Source organism: Dicentrarchus labrax, unplaced genomic scaffold (genome assembly GCF_905237075.1).
Source record: "Dicentrarchus labrax unplaced genomic scaffold, dlabrax2021, whole genome shotgun sequence".
Taxonomy (NCBI): Eukaryota; Metazoa; Chordata; class Actinopteri; family Moronidae; genus Dicentrarchus; species Dicentrarchus labrax.
In genome coordinates this window covers 9,228,169-9,251,711 of record NW_026136713.1, presented here as the reverse complement: position 1 = coordinate 9,251,711, position 23,543 = coordinate 9,228,169, and the positions used below count along the sequence as shown (strand labels likewise).

Sequence of the window (23,543 nt, the reverse complement as noted above, 5' to 3'; positions counted from 1 at the left end):
AAAACACTTTAGATTGTTTAATGTTTTCTATTTAATGATTAAAAGAGAAAAAAAAAAAAAAAAAAAAAAACTCTTCGCCAAACCGGAAGTAAAATACAAACACCCCCTGAGTGTTTCCTGTGACGTAGGGCTAGCTCCCGATGCTACACGCGGGAAACAGGCGAAGCTGCTCATCACATTGACAGTAAGACATGAAGTTTTATCACGTTTTATTCTATCGCTCGTCCAGAAACTCGTTTTTGGGATGTTTGTAAGTAACCAAGCAGTATATATTACTAACATGTTTAATTTGGAGCCGTTTCCGTTTGTAAAATTGCCTCTGAATCATCACTTCATTTCTTTACACCGGCCTAGTGCTGCTGGAGCGCTCGATTTGTTGTAAGCTGCTTGTCTACGCGGGCGGTGCTGTAAGCACGACGCGTATTTCACGCTCCGAGCATCGTCGGTCAATAAAAGAAGCGCACCCCGTGCAGATTCAAGTTAGCCTAGCTATTGTTGGTGGCGCAACATGGTTGTAAGTTACCGTTAATGTTCAGAGGCAGAGCGACCTAACCGCCACCAACGGACGTTTAACCGGAGGAAGTAACGGTTGAAATGAACGTTAAACGTCTCTTTAGAGATTCACCGGCTAACACCGTGAACTGTTAGCTGGCTCCGCTCGGTTGGTTAACCTGTGAGAGCGACGGGGTTAGCCTCAGTCGGTAATGTGAATATCACAATAAACACCCCCCTCCAAGAAAGGTTGACATAAAAAAACATTTTAATATTTACACCATCACAGGTTGGCACGTTAATCCCTGTCTGATGACCATCATGTTTTCATCTGCATTCAACTGTTTCTAGGTAGACATGGAAACCCTCATGGCCACACTTAACACACAGTTTAACTTAAATATATGTTTTATATAAGCCATCTCTGTGTGTTTGGATCTATCTAACACAATTTCTTCTGTCTGTCTGTCTGTCTGTCTGCAGAGCATCAGTCATCGCCTGTAGCTGAGATGGGGGACACACTGGAGTTCAATGAGATTTACCAGGAGGTCAAAGGCTCCTGGGTCAGTAATCTTCATCAGCCACCTCTCTGTAGCTCTATAAACTGTACAGAAAGGAGATATACTAGATTTATAGATATTGGAAACACAGTTCAGAATAATATAAATAAACAGACTGATACCTGCAATACCTTTTAATCCAAATACATAAAGTACATATGGGTATATGTTCCTGAATGTAGTTGTGAAATTAGGAAAACATTAAAAGTTGTTACATTTAAAAATCCTTTTTTTTTTCTATTTTAAAAGTGTCCTTCGGTTTTGATTCGGCACTATACAAATACAATTGAACTGAATTTAAAAAAACAACCATATAAAACCTTCTTTGTATTTGCTGAGGCTTGTACTAGATGATTGGTAGTGTTGGAGAATATATCAGTGCCTCCTGATATTAAATTGATTATCTAGAACAAGGTGGTTGAGGTAATTGCTTTGTGTTTCTACAGACACCTCCACACTGAATCTAAACGTTTATTTATGGTTATCAGCTTTGGGGCAAAATTTTGTTTTATATTTTAAGTGGGGAAATCATGCAAAATCGTTAATGTTAGGAAGTTATCCTTATTAACCTATTTCAATTAGTATCAATTAATCTGCAGATTATTTCTAAATAGTCTTTTGGTCTATAAAATACAAAAAAGGGGATAATTTATATTTTCCCAGAGTCCAAGTTGACAAGTTGAAATAACTTATTTTATCCGAAAAATATGTTATCATTTAAAACCAGAACATTTTATTTTTGACATTTTTGCCTTATTGTTGAAACAGTACGATTAAAGTTGTGTCAGCTGACTTATCGATCAGTGAACTTCTCATTTCAGCTTTGTTATTAACACTTAAATTACAGCATTTTAACACTCGTCCTGTGCGTCTTTGGTGTCTGTTTCTCTTCCCGTTGTCGCTGCAGAATGACGGGCGGCTGCGCTTCAGTAAGCAGAATGTGGTTTATAAGAGCAGCAAGACGGGGAAGGTGGACAGCATCCCGGCTAGTGAGCTCAATGCAGCCCAGTGGAGACGAGTGTGTTTAGGTCACGGTATCAAGCTGAGCACCAGCACAGGACACGTCTACAAATATGACGGCTTCAGGGACACGGTGAGTTTTTTTTTTATGTGCATGTCATTGTTCAGTAAAGCAGTGGTTTTACAGTTGTTTAGGTTTTAGAAGGCTGATCAGCTCTTGAGCTTCCTTATTGTTATTTTTGTTGTTGTTTAGTTGTGATACTGTTGGTTTCTAACTGAGTGAAAGGACCCAGAAGTATTTAAGTAAATTCTCTAAATGCTAAGGAAAGGAGCTTCAGTGCTTCCTTTATTTGCTTCCCTTTATTATTTTCTTTAGCAGAGGAATCTCTGGACCATCCTTTAGATACGAAAGGAGACAAAGCTGTCCCACATTTCCTTGTGGCAGCCACGTTTAAAAACCCGTCCGTTCACAAATACAAACGATCAAAATGACCAATAAAATAAACTTCTAAGTTACCATCCTGTTTTTATTAAATGTGATGACTTAATATGCTTCTATGTTTTTGAACTACTGCTGTAAAAATCTACTTGTGATGAAGTTTTGGTCCTGTGTGACGCACTTTGTATAAATATTATTATATTAAAATGATCAAAGTGCAGTTTAAATGTCATAGCGTTGACATTGTTTATTCCTCATTTTGGGCTTTTCTTTTATTGCCGACCTTGAGGAATATCATTTAAATATTTTAATTGTTCTTCACTCACAGATGCTGAAATTTAAGAACCATCAGATTCATATTAAGTTTTATTGTCAAGTAGGTTTTCGTATAAAGGAGTTTGCCTCGGTATATTTGTCCATAACAATAAACATAGGACAAGGGAAACAAGGACTGCAAGTCAAGAAGCATAAATAGGAAAATAGGAAATTAAAATATATAGTATCAGTGAATAAAGACAACAATAGACAATATGGCTCTTGTTGTACAGTTTGTGCAGGAATGTGCAAAAGATCACAGTATTAAGTATAAAGAATATATGTGCAGTAGAAGATTTGTAGGCCTATTAAACACGTTATGACTAGTATCTTTATTTTTTTAAATCTCAGTTCCAACCTTGGCACTGAAGTCATATTTTTCACCGAGTTGTCTGCATGTGTATATCGCCTGCATGAAACAACACGTTAAGAGTGCAGGTGCGAAGTATCTAAAATGCGCTTTTTGTGGCTCGAAATCGTAACGATTTAGTTTCACCACAGCAGACACAAATCATCAACATCCACGGTCGCATAATTACACAGCGCAGCAAAGTGCAGTCGGATTCTGTCAGTGCCGCGGTTGTCTTTTCCTCAGTTCTTTAAGGTCGAGGAAGAGTGTTCAGGAAAGCACACAGGGCCTATTTTTTTTTTGACAATTCGACCGGACCCTAAATCTTTCTCTCTGGTTGTATTTTTCTGTTTCTGGAAAATAATTGTTGCCTTACTCGGAGGGAGAACAAGGCAACAGTGGAATATTACAGACTGACGCACACACTGCTGGTTTGTTCAGCGCTGTGTTTATGACAAGGGGTGTAACACAAGCAAGGGGACCGCCGATAAACAACTTCCATCCCTTGTCTGGCATTTCCATGTAAAACGCTACCATCTTGCGAAAAACGGCCGCCACTTGTGTGTGTGTTGCTATCAAAAGTATGTGAATGAGTCGGCTCTTCTCTCCAAAGCTCCTAATGGGATTAATGAGGGAAACCAGCGCTAGCATGTGTGTTCCATAAACATTGTAATCATTGGCTCATGTGAGTCAGTGTTTATATCAATCCACTGAAACAATTTGCCTCAGCAGACAGACAAGGGGAAAAAAATTGTGGTCGTGTTTGTTTTTTATTCCCCCTATTTTTTTTTTTCCCCCTCTTTTCCCCCATTGAGTGTATGGGGAATGTCAGCACGCAAGTTTAAAAACTGGGACGGAGGAGTCGGGTATAACCTGGAGTCTGTGGCTGCGAGCGGCGGCGTCTCCTGGGGTTAATCAGCGTATTTTTTTGGAGATGGATCCTCTCGTCCCGGAGCGCAGGGCGTGATGTCATTGTTTATTATCCCACAGTCAGTGTCGGTAATCGGGAGTTGGCTGGAGGTTTAGCCGCTGGCGAGCTGTACAGAAGCTTTGATGCATCTGTCCTTCTGAAGTGTCCTTGAGCAAGACGTTGGATCTCTGCCAGCGGGGCTGTTATGTAGCTGACCTGTAATTGTCTGCTGGAGTGATCAGGGGGTGTTCATGACACTTACACGTGTAGTTTGCAGCTGGCCCAAGACATCGTTTACATTGAGAGGCACGCAGCAGCCGACGTGGTTGCATCTTGGTAATAGGGCTGGGTATCAAACCTTTAAACCTTTTGTGGGACAGACAACTGTGACATTTTTCATAGACCAAACAACAAAATCGATTAATCGATAAAATAATTGTTGCAGTCCTAATGAAACATTTGCTCAGATTGTTCTTCTTAAAAACAAAATAAAAAAAAAGAACAGTTTAGACTGAGTGGTCATGTTAATTAGTATTGAATAACACTAAGTTGCTGTAATCTGTATTTTATTTACACAAAGCTCCTGTAAAGCTGCTTATTATTACACATTTTAGAAGCGGCTTCTTTTGTTAAGTGAACAAAAGGCCTTTGTCGAAAAACGTGTTTATGTTCCTCAAAGTAAGTTTTATACCAGCACCAAAACTCTGGTATTATATCGGCAAGATTTGCTGGCACATCAGAAACTTTTATGTGTGTATTGAGACTGTAGTGCAGCACCACATGACGCACACTGGCTCAAAAATACTTTTTTCCTCAAACATAATCATTAGAAAAAGGAAACAACAAAGATTATTTTGACTCGTATGATCAGAATTTGATCCATTAGGTCCAATAAAATTTAGGAAACTCTTGCAGGAACCTTATAATAAAATAATTTAATTCCATTAATGTGTGTAGGTAGCCAGCAGCAAGTTATCTGGCTAAAGATGCAGAAAAAGGAACGCAGTCTCCAGTTTTACTTAATATATCCATGATTTTAATAAATGAGAAGTTGAGGGTTGTTGGGAGAGCATGGTTGAAAAATGTAGTGATAAAAGGCAGATGGGGTGGTTATGTTGGGTAACACTGTGTGTGTGTGTGGTGGGTAGTGGGGGGTCTGTGTTTATTATGATTAAATGAGCTGAGCAACAACAAATCTGCCAAAACTGTAATGAGGAGTAGAGAAACACTCAGCAGCAGGCCTGATGAGGACACACACATCGACACACTCACATTTACAAATCAACACAAACGGACCACTTCTGCACAAACTCTTGATTTTTATGCATTTACACATCTGCTCACACATGCTCTCCCATCTAAACAACGCCTTAATCCGGACTAACAAACACGCTGATAAACTTTAGTGCGTGTGCACACACACACACACATTTACACACACACTCTCTCTGGGCTCTAATTGGCTGTAATAACCTTATGGACAGGCAGATATCCAGGTGCGTAAACTCTGTTTCCCACAGAGTCTCATTCTCTGCCCTGCACACACTCGCACACCACAATCACTACCACATGTATGTGTACTACTAGGACAGTGCCTGTGTGTGTTTGTGTGATTGACCATGTGTTTGTCGCTGTATGTGAGTGTGTGTCCTTTCCAGTTGTAAGCAGGCCTGTAGGATAAATAAACAGGCTGATTGTCAGCGGCAGTGTGGAGGGGAGGAGGACAGAGCAGGCGGATGGATTACGTTCACCTCCAGTGATCCCAAAGGGCCTCAGCAGCAGGCGCGATTATTATTGCGTTGTGATTAATTAGCCCTCCATCCCCTCACCCTTTTTTTTTTGGAGGGTGTTTTTCTTAGCTTTGACCCATGCAGTGCCAGCGTGCCTTGTTAACTTGAAGCCCTCTCTTCCCCCCCCCCACTCCTTTTCATCACTTCCTCTCGTGTCAACTTGGTTCTCTGCTTTATCTTGTGTCTCCCTGCCTCTCTGTTACCCCTCTTACATCCATCAGGACTTTGAGAAAATCTCTGAGTTTTTCAAGGCTAATTACAAGCTGGAGCTGACCGAGAAGGACATGTGTGTGAAAGGATGGAACTGGGGAACAGCAAAGTTCTCAGGTAAAAACACAATAACCAGAATGTCCTCACCGGTACACTACGGCCAGATTAGTTTTAGCACATGGTCATCGTACTAATGTATACTAGTGTTATTATTTTGTCTATAAAGTTAAAAAGAATAGTTAAAAATGCAACCAGCAGTCCAAACTCAAAAATATTCAGTTTACTATCTTGTCTCACATTTGAAAACCAGCACGTTTGTCATTTTGGCTTCAGAAATGGTAAATGATAATCGATTTGTTAAAATAATAGCCAATTATCTATCAAACTAAGATTAATCAATTATTCTATATTTATTTTTATAACGACCCAAATGATCTGTAAAGATCAGACCCACCAAAAGTTTTCTCAGGCGCTGAGAACCCTAAGGTCATTAAATAGCTTTCATTTAGAATTTGGAAAGCCTTTATTCCTTGGCTGACCCTAATTTTGCTCCTTAACAACTAAATGGTTCTATAATAATAGCATTAGTGATTTATTTATTTTTTTTAACGATTTCTCACTCCCTCTCCCACCACAGGGCCGCTGTTATCGTTTGACGTAAATGACAATTCGGCATTCGAGATCCCACTGTCCAATGTGTCCCAGTGCGCCACGGGGAAGAACGAAGTCACTCTGGAGTTTCACCAAAATGACGACACCGAGGTCTCCCTCATGGAGGTCCGATTCTACGTCCCGCCCAGCCAGTCTGATGAACGACAAGACCCGGTCGAGGTGAGGAAGGATGTGCTGCTTTCTTTTCTACCAGGAGTTCCCTTTTTTATTTTTGATTGTTTATTTTGATCTTTGTTGATAATGGTGCTAAAAGTATGTATTTTCCTACAGGCGTTTGCCCAGAGTGTGTTGTCTAAGGCTGATGTGATCCAGGCCACAGGAGACGCTGTCTGTATCTTCAAAGAGCTGCAGTGTCTTACACCCAGAGGAAGGTAGAGGATCAACACTTAAAACACAAAATAAAGCCGCTCACAAATCTCCTCATTTTCTGTACACCATTCACCTTAGTTAAGAATTTAGCTAAACTGCTCTCTCATTTATTTATTTTTCCTCACTCAGATATGACATCCGTATCTACCCGACTTTCCTTCACCTCCATGGTAAGACCTTTGACTACAAGATTCCTTACACCACCGTCCTCCGTCTATTCCTGCTGCCACACAAGGACCAGAGGCAGATGTTCTTTGTTGTAAGTGGACTTTTGTGCCTTTACTGTCATCATTGTATTTATAGTTTTGGACCCAAAATAAGCATTTTTCCCCACTTCTCATACTCTTTTTCTCATTTTTATGTTGTCTCAATAGATCAGTCTGGATCCTCCCATCAAGCAGGGTCAGACGCGTTATCACTTCCTTATCCTGCTCTTCTCCAAGGAAGAGGACATCAACCTCACCCTCAACATGAGCGAGTGAGTATGTGACAGTAAAGGACACATTGATCTTATGGGCTGCGTGTAGCCAAGTGCAGTATTAGCCTGTTGTATTGGTAATGCAAGACCGTACCCTCTTACGGTAATCTAACTTAATGGTAACACAAGCCCAGTGTGTGTGTTTACAGTTTTTGTTGTTGTAAAGCGTTTATCCACTAGGGGGAGGCAAATGTCTGGAGTAGTCATTGAATGTTTTTACAGTGGCACCAGTAACTTCTTCTGTTCTTTGCATTGACTCTTACAAATACTAGAAATGTCTACAAGTGAAACAAACCTGTCCTTTCCTTTGTATATTTTCAGGGAAGACGTGGAGCGCCGCTTTGAGGGTAAACTCAGTAAAAACATGTCAGGGTCTCTGTATGAGATGGTCAGTAGGGTGATGAAGGCCCTGGTCAACCGCAAGATCACTGTGCCTGGAAACTTCCAGGGGTAAGCACCTAATAGACACATTCAAAACACATTTAGTCACATAGTTAAGTAGATCTAGTTAAACGTGTCTTGTTCTCCCACAGTCACTCTGGGGCTCAGTGCATCACCTGCTCCTACAAGGCGTCCTCAGGCCTCCTCTACCCTCTGGAGAGGGGATTCATCTATGTCCACAAGCCCCCTGTACACCTGCGCTTCGAGGAGATCTCTTGCGTCAACTTTGCCCGAGGCACCACCACAACTAGATCCTTTGACTTTGAGATTGAGACCAAGCAGGGAAATCAGTACACCTTCAGCAGCATTGAGAGGCAAGGACACAGAAACTCTGTCACGTTTTCATGCACACCAGCATCCCAATCTGGGATCTGTTCACATGGATCATAGAGGAACCAGATTCCTAATGGAAAGGTCTCTTCAGATGAAATTCCTGCCTAGTTCATGTTCATTTTTTTCTTCAGTTTTTTTTGTGACACAGATTTTTATATCGTATCGTCCAGTTCTGAACCTATCTACCCCATCTCTCTCTCCGTTCCTTTAGAGAAGAGTATGGCAAACTGTTTGACTTCGTTAACGCCAAGAAGCTCAACATCAAGAACAGAGGATTCAAAGAGGTAAATCATTTGTCATTTAAACTTCAGGTTTGTGAGCAAAGATATTACATGAGTTTTGTCAGACTTCAATCCCAGATATTGATGTTTGTTGCCCTTCTCCTGTGTGTCTGTCCTTGTACCCCTGTAGAAGAAGGTGGGTATGGTCAAGGGCGTCACGTGTGGATAAAAGCTTGATTTTTATCGGTGTGGAGTGATTTCTGCTTGCATGGCGTGCTGCTGTATGGGTGTATTACTGAGGATTGTGTCTTATAATCTTGATTTTGGTTGGACATGACCAGTACGATTTGGTGTTGATAAATTCTGAGTGATTTATGACTAATCATGGGACATGGGGGGTGAAGGAGTGTGGGACTGATGACTGAGTGTGTGCGTTTGTTTGCATCGTGCTGACTAATGTGTGGCCTGGGGGCTTTTGGTGTGCTTTAACACTCGACACAGCTGCCATCATGACCACTGCCTGACATAGGCAGTGCTGATTGCATTACCCTTAATGCTGTCTCTTGAAATATACAAGTTCCTGGTCACTCTGACAACACATTCGAAGCACCAACTCTGTTTCGCTGTTTACAGGGCCATCTGTTGCCCATGGAGACAGGGTCAGCAGAGTGGGTCAATGACAATGAATGGGCCTGCTCTCCATTTCCTGTTGTTTTAATAAGAGCCTCCGTGACTTGTTGTCTGTCTGTCCCTGGCAGACGCAGATATTGATGCATGAAGATGGGGGAAAAACCACATGGGAGGAGAAGAATATAGAGTTTTACAGATAACATTACAGTTCATAACAGTCTCAACAAGACTTTTTGGTATTTTGTAGTAGTGTATGTGTAATGTTGCACTAAACTGGGTGAAAATGATCAACTCTGTGAAACTGGGATTACATTTTATTGACTAAATGATGAACCTGTGAATGAAATGAAAGTAATGCTTAATTGCAGCCATGAAATTATTTTATTGTATTAAGATGAGCTTTGCCTGACTGTAAGTAGGTCATGGAAGACTCTCCAACGGCTTTGCTGTATTGTGGGAAGTGTTTGTTTGGTTCTGACCCTGCAGTTTAATTTCAGGGCATGAAGGGTAAAATTGACGAGTACAGTGACTCAGATGACGACCAGCACGATGCCTACCTGGAGAGGATGAAGGCTGAGGGCAAGATCAGAGAGGAAGGCAACGACACCGACGAATCAGATGGCGAAAGTGGTGAGTAAAGGTCCCAGTGTGACAGAAGTAGTCAAAGGATGTTGAGTTCAGAAGATCAGTAGGTTTGATTTTCTGTCCTGTTTCACTCTGTAGATGAGTCGTTCAACCCCGGAGAAGAAGATGATGACATTGCAGAAGAGTGAGTGACTTTTTTTTAAGATTGCTATTTGTTTGAGACCTTCCTTTTTCTTGAAAGTTTTTTTCACCCAGACTTCTTTCACCCAGCTGGCTAAACTTTTCCCGTTCTGTTCCTCCTTCTCTGTCACTCAGATACGACAGCAATGCCTCGGCGAGCGACAGCAGCGAAGATGGGGATGATAGCGAAGATGACAGTGCAAAGAAGAAGAAGGCCAAAAAAGCCAAAGTGGTGAAGGAGAAAAAAGAAAGGAAACCACGCAAAGAGGTGCGAGAGCAGTTGGGACAGGGAAAAAGACAAATATATATATATATATATATATATATATATATATATATATATATATATATATATACTTGTATAATTGCACATATTTATCTGTCAATTTCCTTCTTTTCTTCAATCGGAGTAGAAGAAGCAGAAAGATACTGGCGGTCCCAAGAGGCCAATGAGTGCCTACATGCTGTGGCTCAACTCAAGCCGTGAGCGAATCAAGTCGGAGAACCCAGGTATCTCCATCACAGAGATATCCAAGAAGGCTGGAGAGATGTGGAGACAACTGGGCAAAGACGAGAAGGAGGTAAAGGAGGAGGAGGAGGAGGAAGAGGAGGGATTAGCTTTAGTTTTACTCCTGTTCTCCTACAACACTAGATATTTAACCTTACAGGAATTAGTTAGCATTTTACCATTGTGTGTGTATGAAGCCTTAGGTTGTAATCATTTAAATTTAGAGGGATGTGGATTTACTAGTTTTTTTTACATTTAAAATTCAAACATTGCTCAGTTTCTACAACCTTTTTCTCTGCACTCAGTGTTACTCATGGTGTCATCAAGATTGTGTCAGACTAACCTAAAAAGTACTTTTTTAAAATAGTTTTAATGTAATTTTAAACACTAAATTAATTTGAGTTGTGTTTGAAAAGTAAAATTCATATCAACGTTTGCTCCCAAAACAATTTTCTCTGCATTCATTGGAGTCACTCTTAGATTTTAAATCAGGAAAAAGAAAATACAATACCGATCATTATTCTTATCATTAGTTTTAGGATATAGACGTATATATGAATAGGTCTAAATACATTTAGTTTTAGAAAGCAATGAAACAATGATCATATCTAACGGCTTTAAAGTGCAATAAAAGAACAGTGTGTCAACAAACCCAGACAGTGTGTGCAGTCTTTGTCCTGTGCTGTTTTATTTATTCTCTTTTACAAATTCATGCTTCTGTTTCATTCAGGAGTGGGAAATAAAGGCAGGAGAGGCGAGGAGGCAATATGACAAAGCAAAGAAAGAGTACGCAGAGAGCGGCGGAGGATCAGCCTCCAGTTCCAAGAAGTAAGGCTCGCAACACACAAACATTTTCTTTCTCTCTTGATACAGTACCAGTCTTTAATATGAGTGACTTTCTTCCCACCTTTCACCCATTAGGGAGAGTAAAAAATCTGGAGGTAAGAAGGAGGAGAAGAAGAGGAAGTCTGCAGGTGGAGAAAAGGAAAAGGAGCGGGGAGGAGGCAACGACAGCTTCAAGAGTCGAGAGTTCATCGAGACAAGCGAGAGTTCATCAGATTCTGACCACAAGAGCTCCAAGTCCAAGAGGAAGAAGGTAAAGGCAGTAATGGTTAATGTGATTATCGAAGAGGCTGCAGCTAAATGCATTATAATATTCATCCTCGTCTGTGTGACACCACTCTGCAGTGACTCAGTTTACTGAATATGAATATAGATTTTTGTAGTGATACAAGCATTATTGCGCAGCATTGTTTTCCACCACTCCTAAGTTTGCATTACAGGTCGATGCAGAGATTATTTTAAGTGTTAATTTTAAGTGTTTTAAGTTTACATGGTTTGGTTCTGTCATCAGCGCCTCTTCAAATCCTTGAAATCGAGAGCGTTTCAGAAAGTGGTCCAAGGAAGGAAAAGCTGTAAACCAGAGACAGGGTCATGGGCCGAGGCTCAATGATGTACATGGGGAGATTAAAAAGCTGCTCAGTGAGAATCAGGCATGTCTCTGTTTGAGTGGAAGGTATGATTGAACTGATCGCAGGACAGCTGCAGGGGAAAGAGAGGAAATGTGACCAAAGCCACACTCAAAATAAAGAGAAGTTACATGTAAGAGTGAGAGGGAAAGAGATAATGTATGAGAGTGTGAGACAGAGCAAGTCCTACGTATCTATAAAATTCATATGACTGTGAGATGCAGCTATAATCAGACTGATACTACATTTTGTTTACATTGATATTGTTATTGCTGTTTTGGGAGATATATCATATTATATTTTTCTTACTACAATACAAACATACTTACCCCCATCATTTATCTTTTAGCCGGAATCCGACGAGGAGGAGGAAGAGGCCGTGTCCACACCTGCCAGTTCAGAGGAAGAGTCTGACTAAACACACACACACACCCACAGTACACACAAACCAAGGACCAAGCATTTATACTCTCTATGTTGAGATCACACAGATGGACTGACCGATAAATCAACGGACTTGAGTTGTATTTTTCTTCTTCTACATGTTTGTTTCAGGAGTACAAACACATCTTGTGACTGATTCTAAAAGCTCAAGTAATATTTGATATTCAAGCGGGTTTTCCTACTTGACGGCTCAGTGAAATGGTGGTGTACTGGTGTGCCTCATTTCCCAGAATTCTTGAAGGGTTTTTTTGTTTTTTTTCCCATTTTTACCCATGGGGATGGTTGTTGTAGTTTTATAGCAATGAGGAGGTATTAGTTGATTAATGTGGATGAGGCAGAGAGGAGATGCAAAGCCATTTTGTTCCTCCTGTGTGAAGCATTTAAAAACTGCATATAAGTGTTTGTTTTTTTGTGTTTTGCAATGTCATGTTTGTTTTGAGGCTTAAATAAATAAATGACTCATTTTTAATAATTCCTTTCTTTGCTGTGTTTCTTTAATATCATAATAGAAAGCAGCTTTAAATAGGTTTTTATGTTAGCTGTTAAACAAACAAACCATGGTTGCATTCATGTACTGTTGGCATTTTCACTTGTATTGTGACTTTTCTTAGGATTATGTGTTCAACAGACAGTTAAATAGACATTTGAACCTAGCCAACATGTAAAATAAGTTTATGTGCTCAGAATAAATGGAAATTTGAACTGTCCATGTGCAGAGGAAGATCATGTGATGTGATCAAATGCTCCAGAACACTAAATGGACTTTTGCTGAGATTGTTTTGTGAATTATTTTGAAGGTCAAGAATGAATTTTGAACCGCAGTCCTGAAAGTCAGTTAATTTTCTAATCATACCATGTAAAATCAAGCAAGACTAAAACCCTGGCAGAGTGAGTGTTCTCCATGTATATATTTTATTTCACTGCAATGAAAGGGCCCACCTATCCACTGAGAATTTATGCTGTGGCTGAGGGAGATTACCTAGCTCGCTGTAGTCTTACATAGGAAATTCCCAAATGAGTTTATCCACACTGCCCATCAGACCCATTTAACCAGGCAAGGTGGTTTGGGAGTGTGTGTTATCAGGGTTGGTAGATGGCGACACTGGTGAATGTTTGAGAGACAGTGGTTTCAAATGGGGAGACCGAGGCCTAAGTACCCAGTGGTTTGTAAAAGGGCTGCTATATTAGGGTTGAAGAGGGTGGTTTTTAAGAGCCAGACACTACCGGATGTGTGATTCACTTCCATTTGGACAGTGTTGGTTTTGATGATAAGGTACTCTTCCTGCTGCAGTACGGCTGGCTGGATGACCTGAGAATGACCCGTTGTATTTATTGTCAGTTACATGTAACATTTTGTAAATACATTTTTGTTCCATGGAGCCTTTTGAATGTATTTGAGCTCAAAGATCTCCCTGTGTCCTCAGTTTTCCTAATTCCCACTGAACCTTCTTTTCTAAGTTTTATTTTGAAGCATTCTTGGGAAAACAAGCATCTATAGCCAGCTGAGGCTGATGGGAGTGTGATGAGGTGGTCGGTGAAAAGTCGGGATCGCCAGTTATTACTTGGATATCTAAACCAAATTAAATGGTAATCCATCCAGAAGTTGTTGAGAAATATCAGGGCGTCAAACTCACTAGGATTCATTGTCTGGGAACCATGAAAATACAAATTGTTGGGCTACTTCCTCAAGTCAATCTTTATATATTTCATGGGATAAATTAAAACTTTGACCAGATGATCGCACTACAGGAAAAGTTGGGGAAAGTCACTGAGATTCACTTGGGCACATGGATGTCTTTGTGAAGTTGAAAGGCAACCCACCAAATTGTTTCTGAGATATTTCAGTTTTGACCAAAGCAGCCAACCGACCATCACCGGCAAAAAAAAGATGTCACTGTGTAAAGTGTAACTGTACCAGAGCTGACTGATGGACACTGTGCAGGCTCTCTTTCGTGTGGTTTGAGTATGTGTGAGGTTGTGGTCACGTGATCTCGGGATGTTTGTGTGCTGGCATGTCCTAAATGTAGCGGTCAAAAATGGATCGAGTATGAATGTGAAGCCTTCCTTTTACAATCGATATCCATCTGACAATCCTCCACTCCCTCCTCATGTTCATCTACAATCTGACAAATAGTGTCTCATATTCGTAAATGTATATGTTTCACAGCACCATTAACCATTGCAGGAATGCATACATACAGTGTGTCTGATAAATGTTACAGTCACACGCAACCTGAAAGCTTGTGTGCTTGTTCGTATGTCCAAAGGGTGCATGTGTGTATTTTGTCTTTGTATTAGGTTACCATTAATTGACCACAAACATAATGGACCCACTTAAGAAATTACATAGTCTCCAGGCACATACATCCACACAAACACATGCACACACTCTGTCATTGCTACATTACATTATCTCCCTGATGTGAGAGGCAATAATGTTGTCGGTGCTCGTGAGTGTATTGAGAAGTGGTCGTATCGTATGTCGCAATTATTGCACACTTGCCAATAATGCCATAGTTTGTAATTTATTACTGTGCATTTAAACTCAAGCCTCTTATAAGGGCCTGTAAGTATACAATCCGATTTCTTTTTTCTGTCCTGTTGATGTACGTAAATGAATAAAATTATGTTTAATGGAGACAAATTGAACATTTGAGTGTTACATTTATGTTGTGACATTTTCAGAGGTTTTCACAGCTCGTTTCTAAGAACCGTAAATGGATCTCAGATGTCCTGATTCGCTTCCAATATGTCTCGTCTTTAGTGTTACAAATGGGAAACCCACATTGTTGTTGGTGTAGTCAATAGTCTTCAGACACACTTATTCAATTCTCTGTCAACAAAACGTGGAACTTTTTGCAAGAGCTAAAAGAAATATGAAAACACAATCAGCCAGCAATGGTCAGGTTTATAAAAAAGGCAGTTCTTGATATAACTTAGTATAAAATCTACTGAACCAACTCATTTTGGGTGGTGACAGTGGATGATAAAGACAGCTTATATGGCCACTAGCTGCACGGCTAACTAACTAATGGTAACTACAGTTAGCAGCAGTTAGTAATCACTCTGGTAATACAACTTCCCCTCTATTTGTTTGAGTATGAATTTGACATATTGCACCAAAATGTATCAATAATTTTTAGCATCTTGAATTGTAATTTAATGTTACTTATTGGTTAGCACATAGAGAGATAAATCTGCAATAAGCTAATATTGGCCGACAGTGTATTATATCATGTGCAGGCCTTCTGGTATATGATCCTAGTTGGTCGTAGAGCTGACTAGAAGGACGGACATTTTTGGATAGATGTATTTTAAAAATGATGAAGGAATGGGGGCTCTTGCTTTAAAAATTGCTTTTAGACAAAATTGTACAATTAAATTTTCCATTTCACTTTGTGAAGGCATACGTACATACATAACTAAATCAGATTTTGTAAATGACAGCGTGATCTTAGATTGAATCCTCACAAAAGACCCAGCTGATATAGCAGGAAACTAATATACTTCTTCTGTCTTTAGGACACCTGTGTAACATCTGACAAGATGAAAACTTACCTTTTGACTAACCCTGTCCCATTTATAGTAAAGCCTGTTAAAGAGCCAAATAAACCAGTAAATAAACTAACCAAATAAACAGTTATTACAATGCACAAACCATTATCTTTATTTTGTATCTTGCTATTATTGAACAGCTGTAGACATTGTGTCCTTTGTGTTTCTGTGAGTGAAATGATCAGGTTTTGGTATTTAGATTCAGTCACTAACACTGAAATATGAATGAAGTGATGGTAGTGTAAGTGTCAAAAACCCACTGGGAAGATTCACTAATGTGTCCGGAGCAAATGAAAATTGTTTGTGTACGTTTGTGAATGTTTTCAAAGGTACACAGCTGGAATAAGAGACTGTGAGAGAAAAGAGGCATGGGAGATGGGGATTTGTGGTGAAGACAGAAAGAGAAAGAGGGAGGAAGTAAAAGAAGGGGAGGTCCAGTTTGTGTCATAAACCAATGAAATAACGACAGAGGAGAGAGACAGTGAGGTTTGTCCATCAAATATGCAGTAAGACAGATGAACACATGCCACACAGAGGAGTGAAAGACCTGACCAGTGTGAAGACTACGACCACATTAGAATCGGGAGTGATTGACATTCAAACTGTTTTACGCCTCTCTGAAGGTACCTGTTGAATCTGGACAAGAGTTGCACTTTCCTCTCAGACTCAGGAGGACTGACCCGTCTCCGCTCTCTGACAAGCAGCCATGAGCTCCTGGTTGAGTGGCTGGATCACCGACTTCTTCACCTATGAGACCACCAAGTCTGTGGTGGTCAAGAGCTGGTCTGTGGGCATCATCAACCGGATCGTACAGCTGTTCATCATCACATATTTTGTCGGGTGAGTAGGTTTGACTAGTTTTTTATTTTGCATGTTTTGTGGATGATTGTGATTAATTATGTCCATCCCAGGTTTGATTATCTGAGGTTTCTCTTGTTTAAGGAATCAGTTCACCCAAATTGCAAAAAGACTGATTTCATGCAGATAGTTTTTGGTTTTATTTGTCCACGTTGTGAGAAATCCTCCTTTGGGATTTCTGTAACCACGCCAGTGCAATGGAGGATATGGAGGGAATTTGTGGGGCGTAAAGCTTTGAAAAATTACATTTGAAAAACTCAATAGCAGCTTGCACTTTCCCCTATAGACTGGATGTACCAGACTACTTTCAGGAGAAATAGTTCCTGTTAAAAGATCACTAGTGTTCATTGTCCCCTCTTTAATTTTCGACTAAAGATAAGTGAAGTAAAACTGAAAACTGCACCTGCTCAACACCCCCTTTTCTAAAATACTCAGCTGTGAGTAGCAATACCACGCTGTAAAAGTACTGCAAAATAAAGTCCTGCTTTCAAAATTTTACTTAAAATAAAGCAGAAAGTATTATCAGCAAAATGTAATCAAAGAAACAAAAGTAAATGTACTCACTGTCAATTCATTTTAACTCTATCTATATACATTTGATTAGTTTAATCTTTAGGAAGAACTATAGCTGTTAAATAAATGTAAAAGTAAAGAGTAAAAGTAATGATATTCTCCTATATGTAGGGGGCGTAGAAGTATAAAGTGGCATGTAAATAAATAAGGTATAGAATCAAATACCTAAAACTTGTACAGAACATATATTTTGTTCCTGAAGTCCTGATGATGTGAATTATTATGTTTAGCAGACAAACAGGAAACAGTAGGAGAGAGCAGGAGAGTGATATACAACTAAGATTCCCAGCTGATAACTGGGAATGCTGCCATCAAATTATGTGTAATGTACATCTGAGACCACAGGGATCCCTCAAAACTCACATTTTAAAATGATTTTTTTAAGAGAAAATAATAATGATAATAATGATGATCTGCCAGCTGGACCAGACATTTTTGCATTTGTTTCTTAAGGAACACTTTATCTTTATAGTGGTGATATGTATTACTATCCAATTTATAAAGACAAAAAACTGCCACCTTCAAAAAAACCTGAAAAGTTAATTAACAGCACTTAACAAAGTTGTGAAAATATTCCATTCGCTGATAAAAAAAAAAGATTTAAAACTATTTCAACAAATCTGTGTACAACCTCAACCAAACATAACGAGTGTTACTGTCACCTATATTTGTCTATACCAATGTTATATCCAAATATTTAATATTTTACTTGTATTGTATTAAAAGAGAAAGGACGTGTAATTTCCAGATTCCTGGGTGGGAAATATAGTCACAGCTTTGGAAACAGGTTCAAAAACTGTTTTATTATGGTGCAACAAACTGAATATTTTTTTCATCCAGATGGTTAAAAAAGCTTCAGAAATGCAAAAAATAGCATTAATTGTTGTTAAACAACGTTCTGCTACCTACTGGCACAATACTGAACTAAAATAACAAATCAGAAAACATTTTTCGCAGATAGCACAAACATACATTGGATCTGAAATGATTTCTCCTCTTTTTTGATAAAAACTAATTTTAAGGTTGACTTCTGACAATTTGAAATGTGCGTGAGAAGTTTCAGGCTCCGAGATAATCTGGTCCAGAATGAACACACATTAATATTCTCCACAACTCTGTTAAATGACCTGTGTCGTGTCCTTCATCCTCCAGCTGGGTCTTCATTCACGAGAAAGCTTATCAGGTGACCGAAACTGGCATCGAGTCCTCTGTGATGACCAAAGTAAAAGGTTTCGGCTACCATGCCAACCGCGTGATGGATGTGGCCGACTACGTCTTCCCCCCACAAGTGTGTGACCTTCATAACACATGGTTAACACCTGAACACACACAAGAATGGCTCTGGTTTAAAAAGTTACAATGATCTTCTTGCTTTGTGAAATGGTTTAACTTTTAGACGGACTACACACGTCACCTGTTTAAGGTGGCTAATAAGGTTACGGTAATATTTTATGACATGATGAGCAACGTGAGGCGCAATTTCACTGTATATTACCACATAAACACACATTTATACCATAATTGTTCTGCTGCGTTTCAGGGTGCAGGTGTGTTCTGCATCATGACCAAACTCATCATCACCGAAAATCAGTTTGAAGGAAAATGTGCAGAGGTGAGGACACATTGAAACCACTGGTTACCGATCAGTTTCTGTGGGTTTTAAGGTTTTACTAATTACGTTTCAAGCACTTCATGACCGGACTCCTGCTGAGTTTTTGTTCCCCACTGAACCAGAATGCAACCTCTGTGTTCTCCTGACACTTTGCTTATCCCCTTGTCCTTTTTCTGTCATAGCCACCCAAAACCCTCAAATCATACTACATCTTTTAAATCATTCCTAATTTATTCCTGGTTAATATTGTATGTTATACATGTTTATTTCTTTATAGTGAGGTGAGAAAGCTGTTATATATATAAAATAGTTTATATATGATGTTACATTTTAAGTTTCTGTGTGTGTGTGTGTGTTTCAGTCTGTGGACATGTTTAGTTGTAAGACAGATGAAGACTGCCACAAGCATTTTGGCTCTGTCCTTGCCAACGGTGAGTCTAACGTCTTCTTCTCACATCGTTACTGCGGATGTTGCAATCTTACCTGAACTTGTAGAAGCAAACTATGTTGAAGTACGCTCATTATCATTCTCCTACCAAGCACAAAAAGACTGCAGGGGCTGAGTGCTCAGTCAGTTTACCATGTAAACGTAAGGTGCTCTTGGACATCCAGTATCAGCTGATGCATCAGCCACTTCCCTCCACAAAGGCGCCATCATCCCTGGTAGTGCTTTTACGTTACTGCAATCCTTCAGTCGAGTGGTTGACAGCTCCTCTGCATTTTTGTTGTTATGGATCAGTTGACTAATAGGAATAATCTTGGCCAATCGGTAGTGGTGAAGATGGGGATGAAAAAGTAATATTAAAGTAGAAAACCAAGAGTATATGAGCTTAAAAAAACAGGCTGTAAGGTTCAAGAAACTACTCTTTAACTGACACTGTCTAATTCAACAAAACATTTGTCCTCTCTTTCTGTCTTACACACCAGGTGTAATAACAGGTGTTTGCCTCAAGTCTTCCAATAACTCCGTGGGTATGTGTGAGGTGGAAGGCTGGTGTCCAACCGAGTACGACGGTGGCAAGATGTAAGATACACACACACAGATATGGACCAGACAACATTTCCCTCATTGAAAGCCTCGATTGTTATCCTTACCCCAGCTTCTCTGTCATTCTCCCCAGCGTACCCATGCTGGAAGTGAACAACTTCACCATCTTCATCAAAAACAGTATTCGTTTCCCACTCTTCAATGTCACCAGGTCGGTCTCACACACACACACACACACACACACACACACACACACACACACACACACACGTGCATACAAACACATTCTGTGATTTAAGCAGCTGAGAACATCCTGTTAACATGACGAGAGCAACAAATGTGCAGTAAATATGTTATACAAATAACCTACATACGTTTTGTCTAATCATAAACATGAAAACATCTCTCTCTCAGAGGGAACTTTCCCTCCACAATGACATCGGAGCAGATCAAGAAATGTACCTACCATCCGGAGACAAACCCCTTCTGTCCCATCTTTCGTGTGGGTGATGTGCTGAAGTACACTGGACAGAACGTGGCTGGCCTGGCAAAAAAGGTCTGATGGATCCTCTACTGCCTCCTTCCTCCCCTTTCTTAAAAGAGAATCCTCTCACTCTTTATTTTTTGTTTGTTTGTTTACATGCATGGGAATAGGAGGCAAGTTGTCATAGAAGTGAAACTCATACACATGAGATTACCAGCATTTAACAGTTTGGAGAAGGTGTAAACTTTTTGGCATCAAGTTAGAATTGTGGCAGATTTGTGCTGCTGACCGATAGCAAGCGGTCCTGACAGTGCTGACCTTTGGGGGCTTATTGCTGTGTTGCACCATTCACCTTTATTTAACTTCCTGTAAAAAAAAAACCTCTACAAATATGTCTTCTGAATGAACTGTGTGACTATTGGCCTTCAAATTGTCCTGTTAGAGAGAGAGCTAAGCTTACTGACCATTTGGAAGGTTGTTAGCTTGCCAATACAGCAGTTTACTAACCAGCCATGTGAGCAGAAGTCGCTACATCACTTAGCTTCAAGAAACCAACATTTTTGCAGTGATGCACAGATTGTTTTTACTATACCACTTTCTGGGTTGACCTACCCCTGATTATTACAAACATGTTGAGTAAATAAAAAGTCAGCTGAACTTGAACACTAAAAGTTACCTTTACCACAAACTTGCAGGTGTAGATCCTCAAGGTCGGTCTTTTCCTCCTCCTTCTCTTTCAGGGTGGAGAAATAGGAATTAACATTCAGTGGAAGTGTAACCTGGACCTGGACATTGAATATTGTGTACCCAAGTACTCTTTCACGCGACTCGATGCACCGTTTGCCAAGAATGCAGTCTCCAAAGGCTACAACTTCAGGTAGTGAGGCTGATGTTTACTCTTGATGTCTACTTCATGTTTAATCCTTTTTGTAATCTTCACTTGTTTTCTTTTTTTTTTTTTCTTTGAATGCAGATTTGCCAAATATTTCAAGACAGAAAACGGGACTGATTTCCGGACACTTCACAAGGCATATGCAATCCGCTTTGATGTTATGGTCACTGGCAATGTGAGTTGTGTGAAATAGTGGCAACCTGGAAATGTGTGTGTGTGTTTTACATTTAAAATACTTAATTGAGAGATTGAGCATTGTTCACTGAAAACATGTTAAATCTGTCTTTTTAAGTTATATAATAGTATAGAAAGTTTCAAACAGCTACATGATGCTACAAGTGTCAGGTTGTGTCAGAAGCTTGTAGATGGATTTTGTTACCTTTGGAGACAGGATAGCTGTTTCCCTCGGTTTCCAGTCTTTAGGCTATGCTAAGGTAACTGGATGCTAGCGTACCGTAGAGACATGAGCTGTTTTGATCTCTCATCTCAGGCCGCAAATATTTCCTTATTGTCAAACTGTTCTTTCAAACTCTCCAGGTACTGTAAATGTTTAGTATATTGAAACTGTCAGCTGTAAAAACCTATGTGCTTTTCAACAAATAAGTTCAGTGTACAGAACAATGTGTCTAAAAAGTGAAGTTTTATTTCATTTCAATGTAAATATTCTGCAGAGAGCACTTATGTCTGGGACTGTTTGTACATTATGTGAACTAAACTGACTCCATCTTTTCCTGCCCGTCTCTTCCAGGCAGGAAAGTTTGACACAATCCCAACACTGATCAACCTGGTAGCTGCCTTCACCTCTATTGGACTGGTACGAATTAATGATCATGCTCAAGTTGATTAAAAAAAAAAGTATCTTGTTGCTGTCTGCTTACATTAAATGGTTTTCCCCCTCTGTGTCTGCAGGGTACGGTTCTCTGTGACATTATCTTACTGAACTTCTTGAAAGGGGCAGAGCAGTACAAAGCCAAGAAGTTTGAAGAGGTAATGAGTTTTTTTAAAAGTAAAGTTACATTGAGTCCAGATGAGCTTTTATATAAGAGCCTCCTCACAGATTTGGTTGTTTTCTCTATCCAGGTATCAGAGGCTCAGATAGAAGCATCCCTTGCTCAGAGCCCGGGCAGCCAGCTGTCACTCAAAGCAGGTATCAAGAGTTCGTATGACTCTGGAGCCATTTCCCTCGCTACCTCTGACCAACCTATTTGACAACACCAACAACACACTGAGAACTGGACATTCCTCTTCCTATTTCTTTCCCTTATTGCCTTGCAAGAGATTCATTAGGCATTTTCTGGTTGTCAGGATCCTGCCGTCAGTTTTAGTTTTGCAACTGGGCATCAGGAAAAGAACTGTGGTTTTGTGGTTTTGTTTTGTATAACAATAACTGGCACACTGGAGCAGAGTTCCCCTAAGAAAGGTTTGACTCTTCATCATCATTTAGATAAAGTTTAGTCAAAGCCACAGTCATTAAACTCGGAGGGGAAACATCCAGTAGTAAAAAAATGTATTTTATAGAAGGCGATTTCATTTTACAAGACATTTTACAGCGTCTTAACTGCAATAAACTGCAACCTACTGTTTGTCAGCCAATTGTATTGCTGAATGAATCCACTTCTCATTTCCAAGTAGCTTTCGCTTGAACAAGCCAGAATTTTAAAAAAACCAAACATGTTCGATACAAGAAAAAACAGTTCTGGGAATAAACTATTTGCGTAACATTTTGGAGTATTTCTCTTTCTTGTCATGGTCGCAACACTCAACAACTGTCCTTCTTCTCAGTCCTGCACAAATGAAAGCACTAAAGAGTCCACTAATTGGTGTAAAGACACGGTTAATGACCTGTGTGTGTGTGTGTGTGTGTGTGTGTGTGTGTGTGTGTGTGTGTGTGTGTGTGTGTTATGAGAGGGGGCAGCAGTGGGATGAATGTGTGTGTGTCGTTTGAGGTTTACAAATGGACCATTATTAATGCACTTCTGAGCAATGACGTACAGTAGGTTCCTGTACAGACTAATGGACTGATGTAAGTCCTCTTTTTATATCCAGACAATCCAAAATGAATCCAGAAGTCTCTGTTTATTTCTTTGGTTCACTCCCAGATTTTCATCGCAGACAGATTTATGTAATTCTCTGTATTTCCTACTCTCTCTTTCCCACACACACTGTACATTTTAGAAGAGGAGGAAGGCGTACTGACCAGGGCACTAATAGATGAGCTAAAGAGCC

The 23,543-nt window shown here is 39.9% G+C and overlaps 2 protein-coding genes across 3 annotated transcripts; both read left to right on the top strand.

Moving 5' to 3' along the window:
* The first annotated feature begins 105 nt into the window (after positions 1-105).
* On the top strand, positions 106-12,827 carry ssrp1a (structure specific recognition protein 1a). 2 transcript variants are annotated; one of them, XM_051420415.1, is made up of 18 exons: positions 106-184; positions 976-1,055; positions 1,960-2,145; positions 6,037-6,142; positions 6,663-6,856; positions 6,968-7,068; positions 7,196-7,325; positions 7,441-7,544; positions 7,866-7,994; positions 8,078-8,299; positions 8,530-8,602; positions 9,667-9,799; positions 9,893-9,938; positions 10,070-10,202; positions 10,348-10,515; positions 11,173-11,270; positions 11,364-11,538; positions 12,261-12,827. In XM_051420415.1, the coding sequence occupies exons 2-18, from the start codon at positions 1,002-1,004 to the stop codon at positions 12,327-12,329; spliced, it is 2,121 nt and encodes a 706-aa protein (XP_051276375.1). In that variant the 5' UTR covers positions 106-184; positions 976-1,001; the 3' UTR covers positions 12,330-12,827. The 2 variants fall into 2 exon arrangements, with proteins under 2 accessions (XP_051276375.1, XP_051276376.1); XM_051420416.1 differs by lacking the exon at positions 106-184 and adding an exon at positions 201-250.
* Positions 12,828-16,401: 3,574 nt separating this feature from the next.
* Positions 16,402-23,038, top strand: p2rx3a (purinergic receptor P2X, ligand-gated ion channel, 3a). Its single transcript, XM_051419662.1, has 12 exons — positions 16,402-16,750; positions 18,494-18,629; positions 18,882-18,953; positions 19,315-19,384; positions 19,881-19,977; positions 20,075-20,152; positions 20,356-20,497; positions 21,166-21,302; positions 21,399-21,492; positions 22,066-22,131; positions 22,227-22,304; positions 22,398-23,038. Exons 1-12 carry the CDS (start codon positions 16,617-16,619, stop codon positions 22,524-22,526), a joined length of 1,233 nt encoding a protein of 410 aa, XP_051275622.1. The 5' UTR covers positions 16,402-16,616; the 3' UTR covers positions 22,527-23,038.
* Positions 23,039-23,543: the final 505 nt, after the last annotated feature.

What these genes read in the sequence shown, in the direction of transcription:
- ssrp1a (XM_051420415.1), top strand. Translation starts at nt 1,002, where the DNA reads ATGGGGGACACACTGGAGTTCAATGAGATTTACCAGGAGGTCAAAGGC. An exon ending in GGGAACAGCAAAGTTCTCAG is followed by an intron (nt 6,143 to 6,662) that starts GTAAAAACACAA and finishes CTCCCACCACAG; the next exon opens with GGCCGCTGTTATCGTTTGAC. An exon ending in CTCACCCTCAACATGAGCGA is followed by an intron (nt 7,545 to 7,865) that starts GTGAGTATGTGA and finishes GTATATTTTCAG; the next exon opens with GGAAGACGTGGAGCGCCGCT.
- p2rx3a (XM_051419662.1), top strand. Translation starts at nt 16,617, where the DNA reads ATGAGCTCCTGGTTGAGTGGCTGGATCACCGACTTCTTCACCTATGAG. An exon ending in TTGAAGGAAAATGTGCAGAG is followed by an intron (nt 18,954 to 19,314) that starts GTGAGGACACAT and finishes TGTGTGTTTCAG; the next exon opens with TCTGTGGACATGTTTAGTTG. An exon ending in AAGCCAAGAAGTTTGAAGAG is followed by an intron (nt 22,305 to 22,397) that starts GTAATGAGTTTT and finishes TTCTCTATCCAG; the next exon opens with GTATCAGAGGCTCAGATAGA.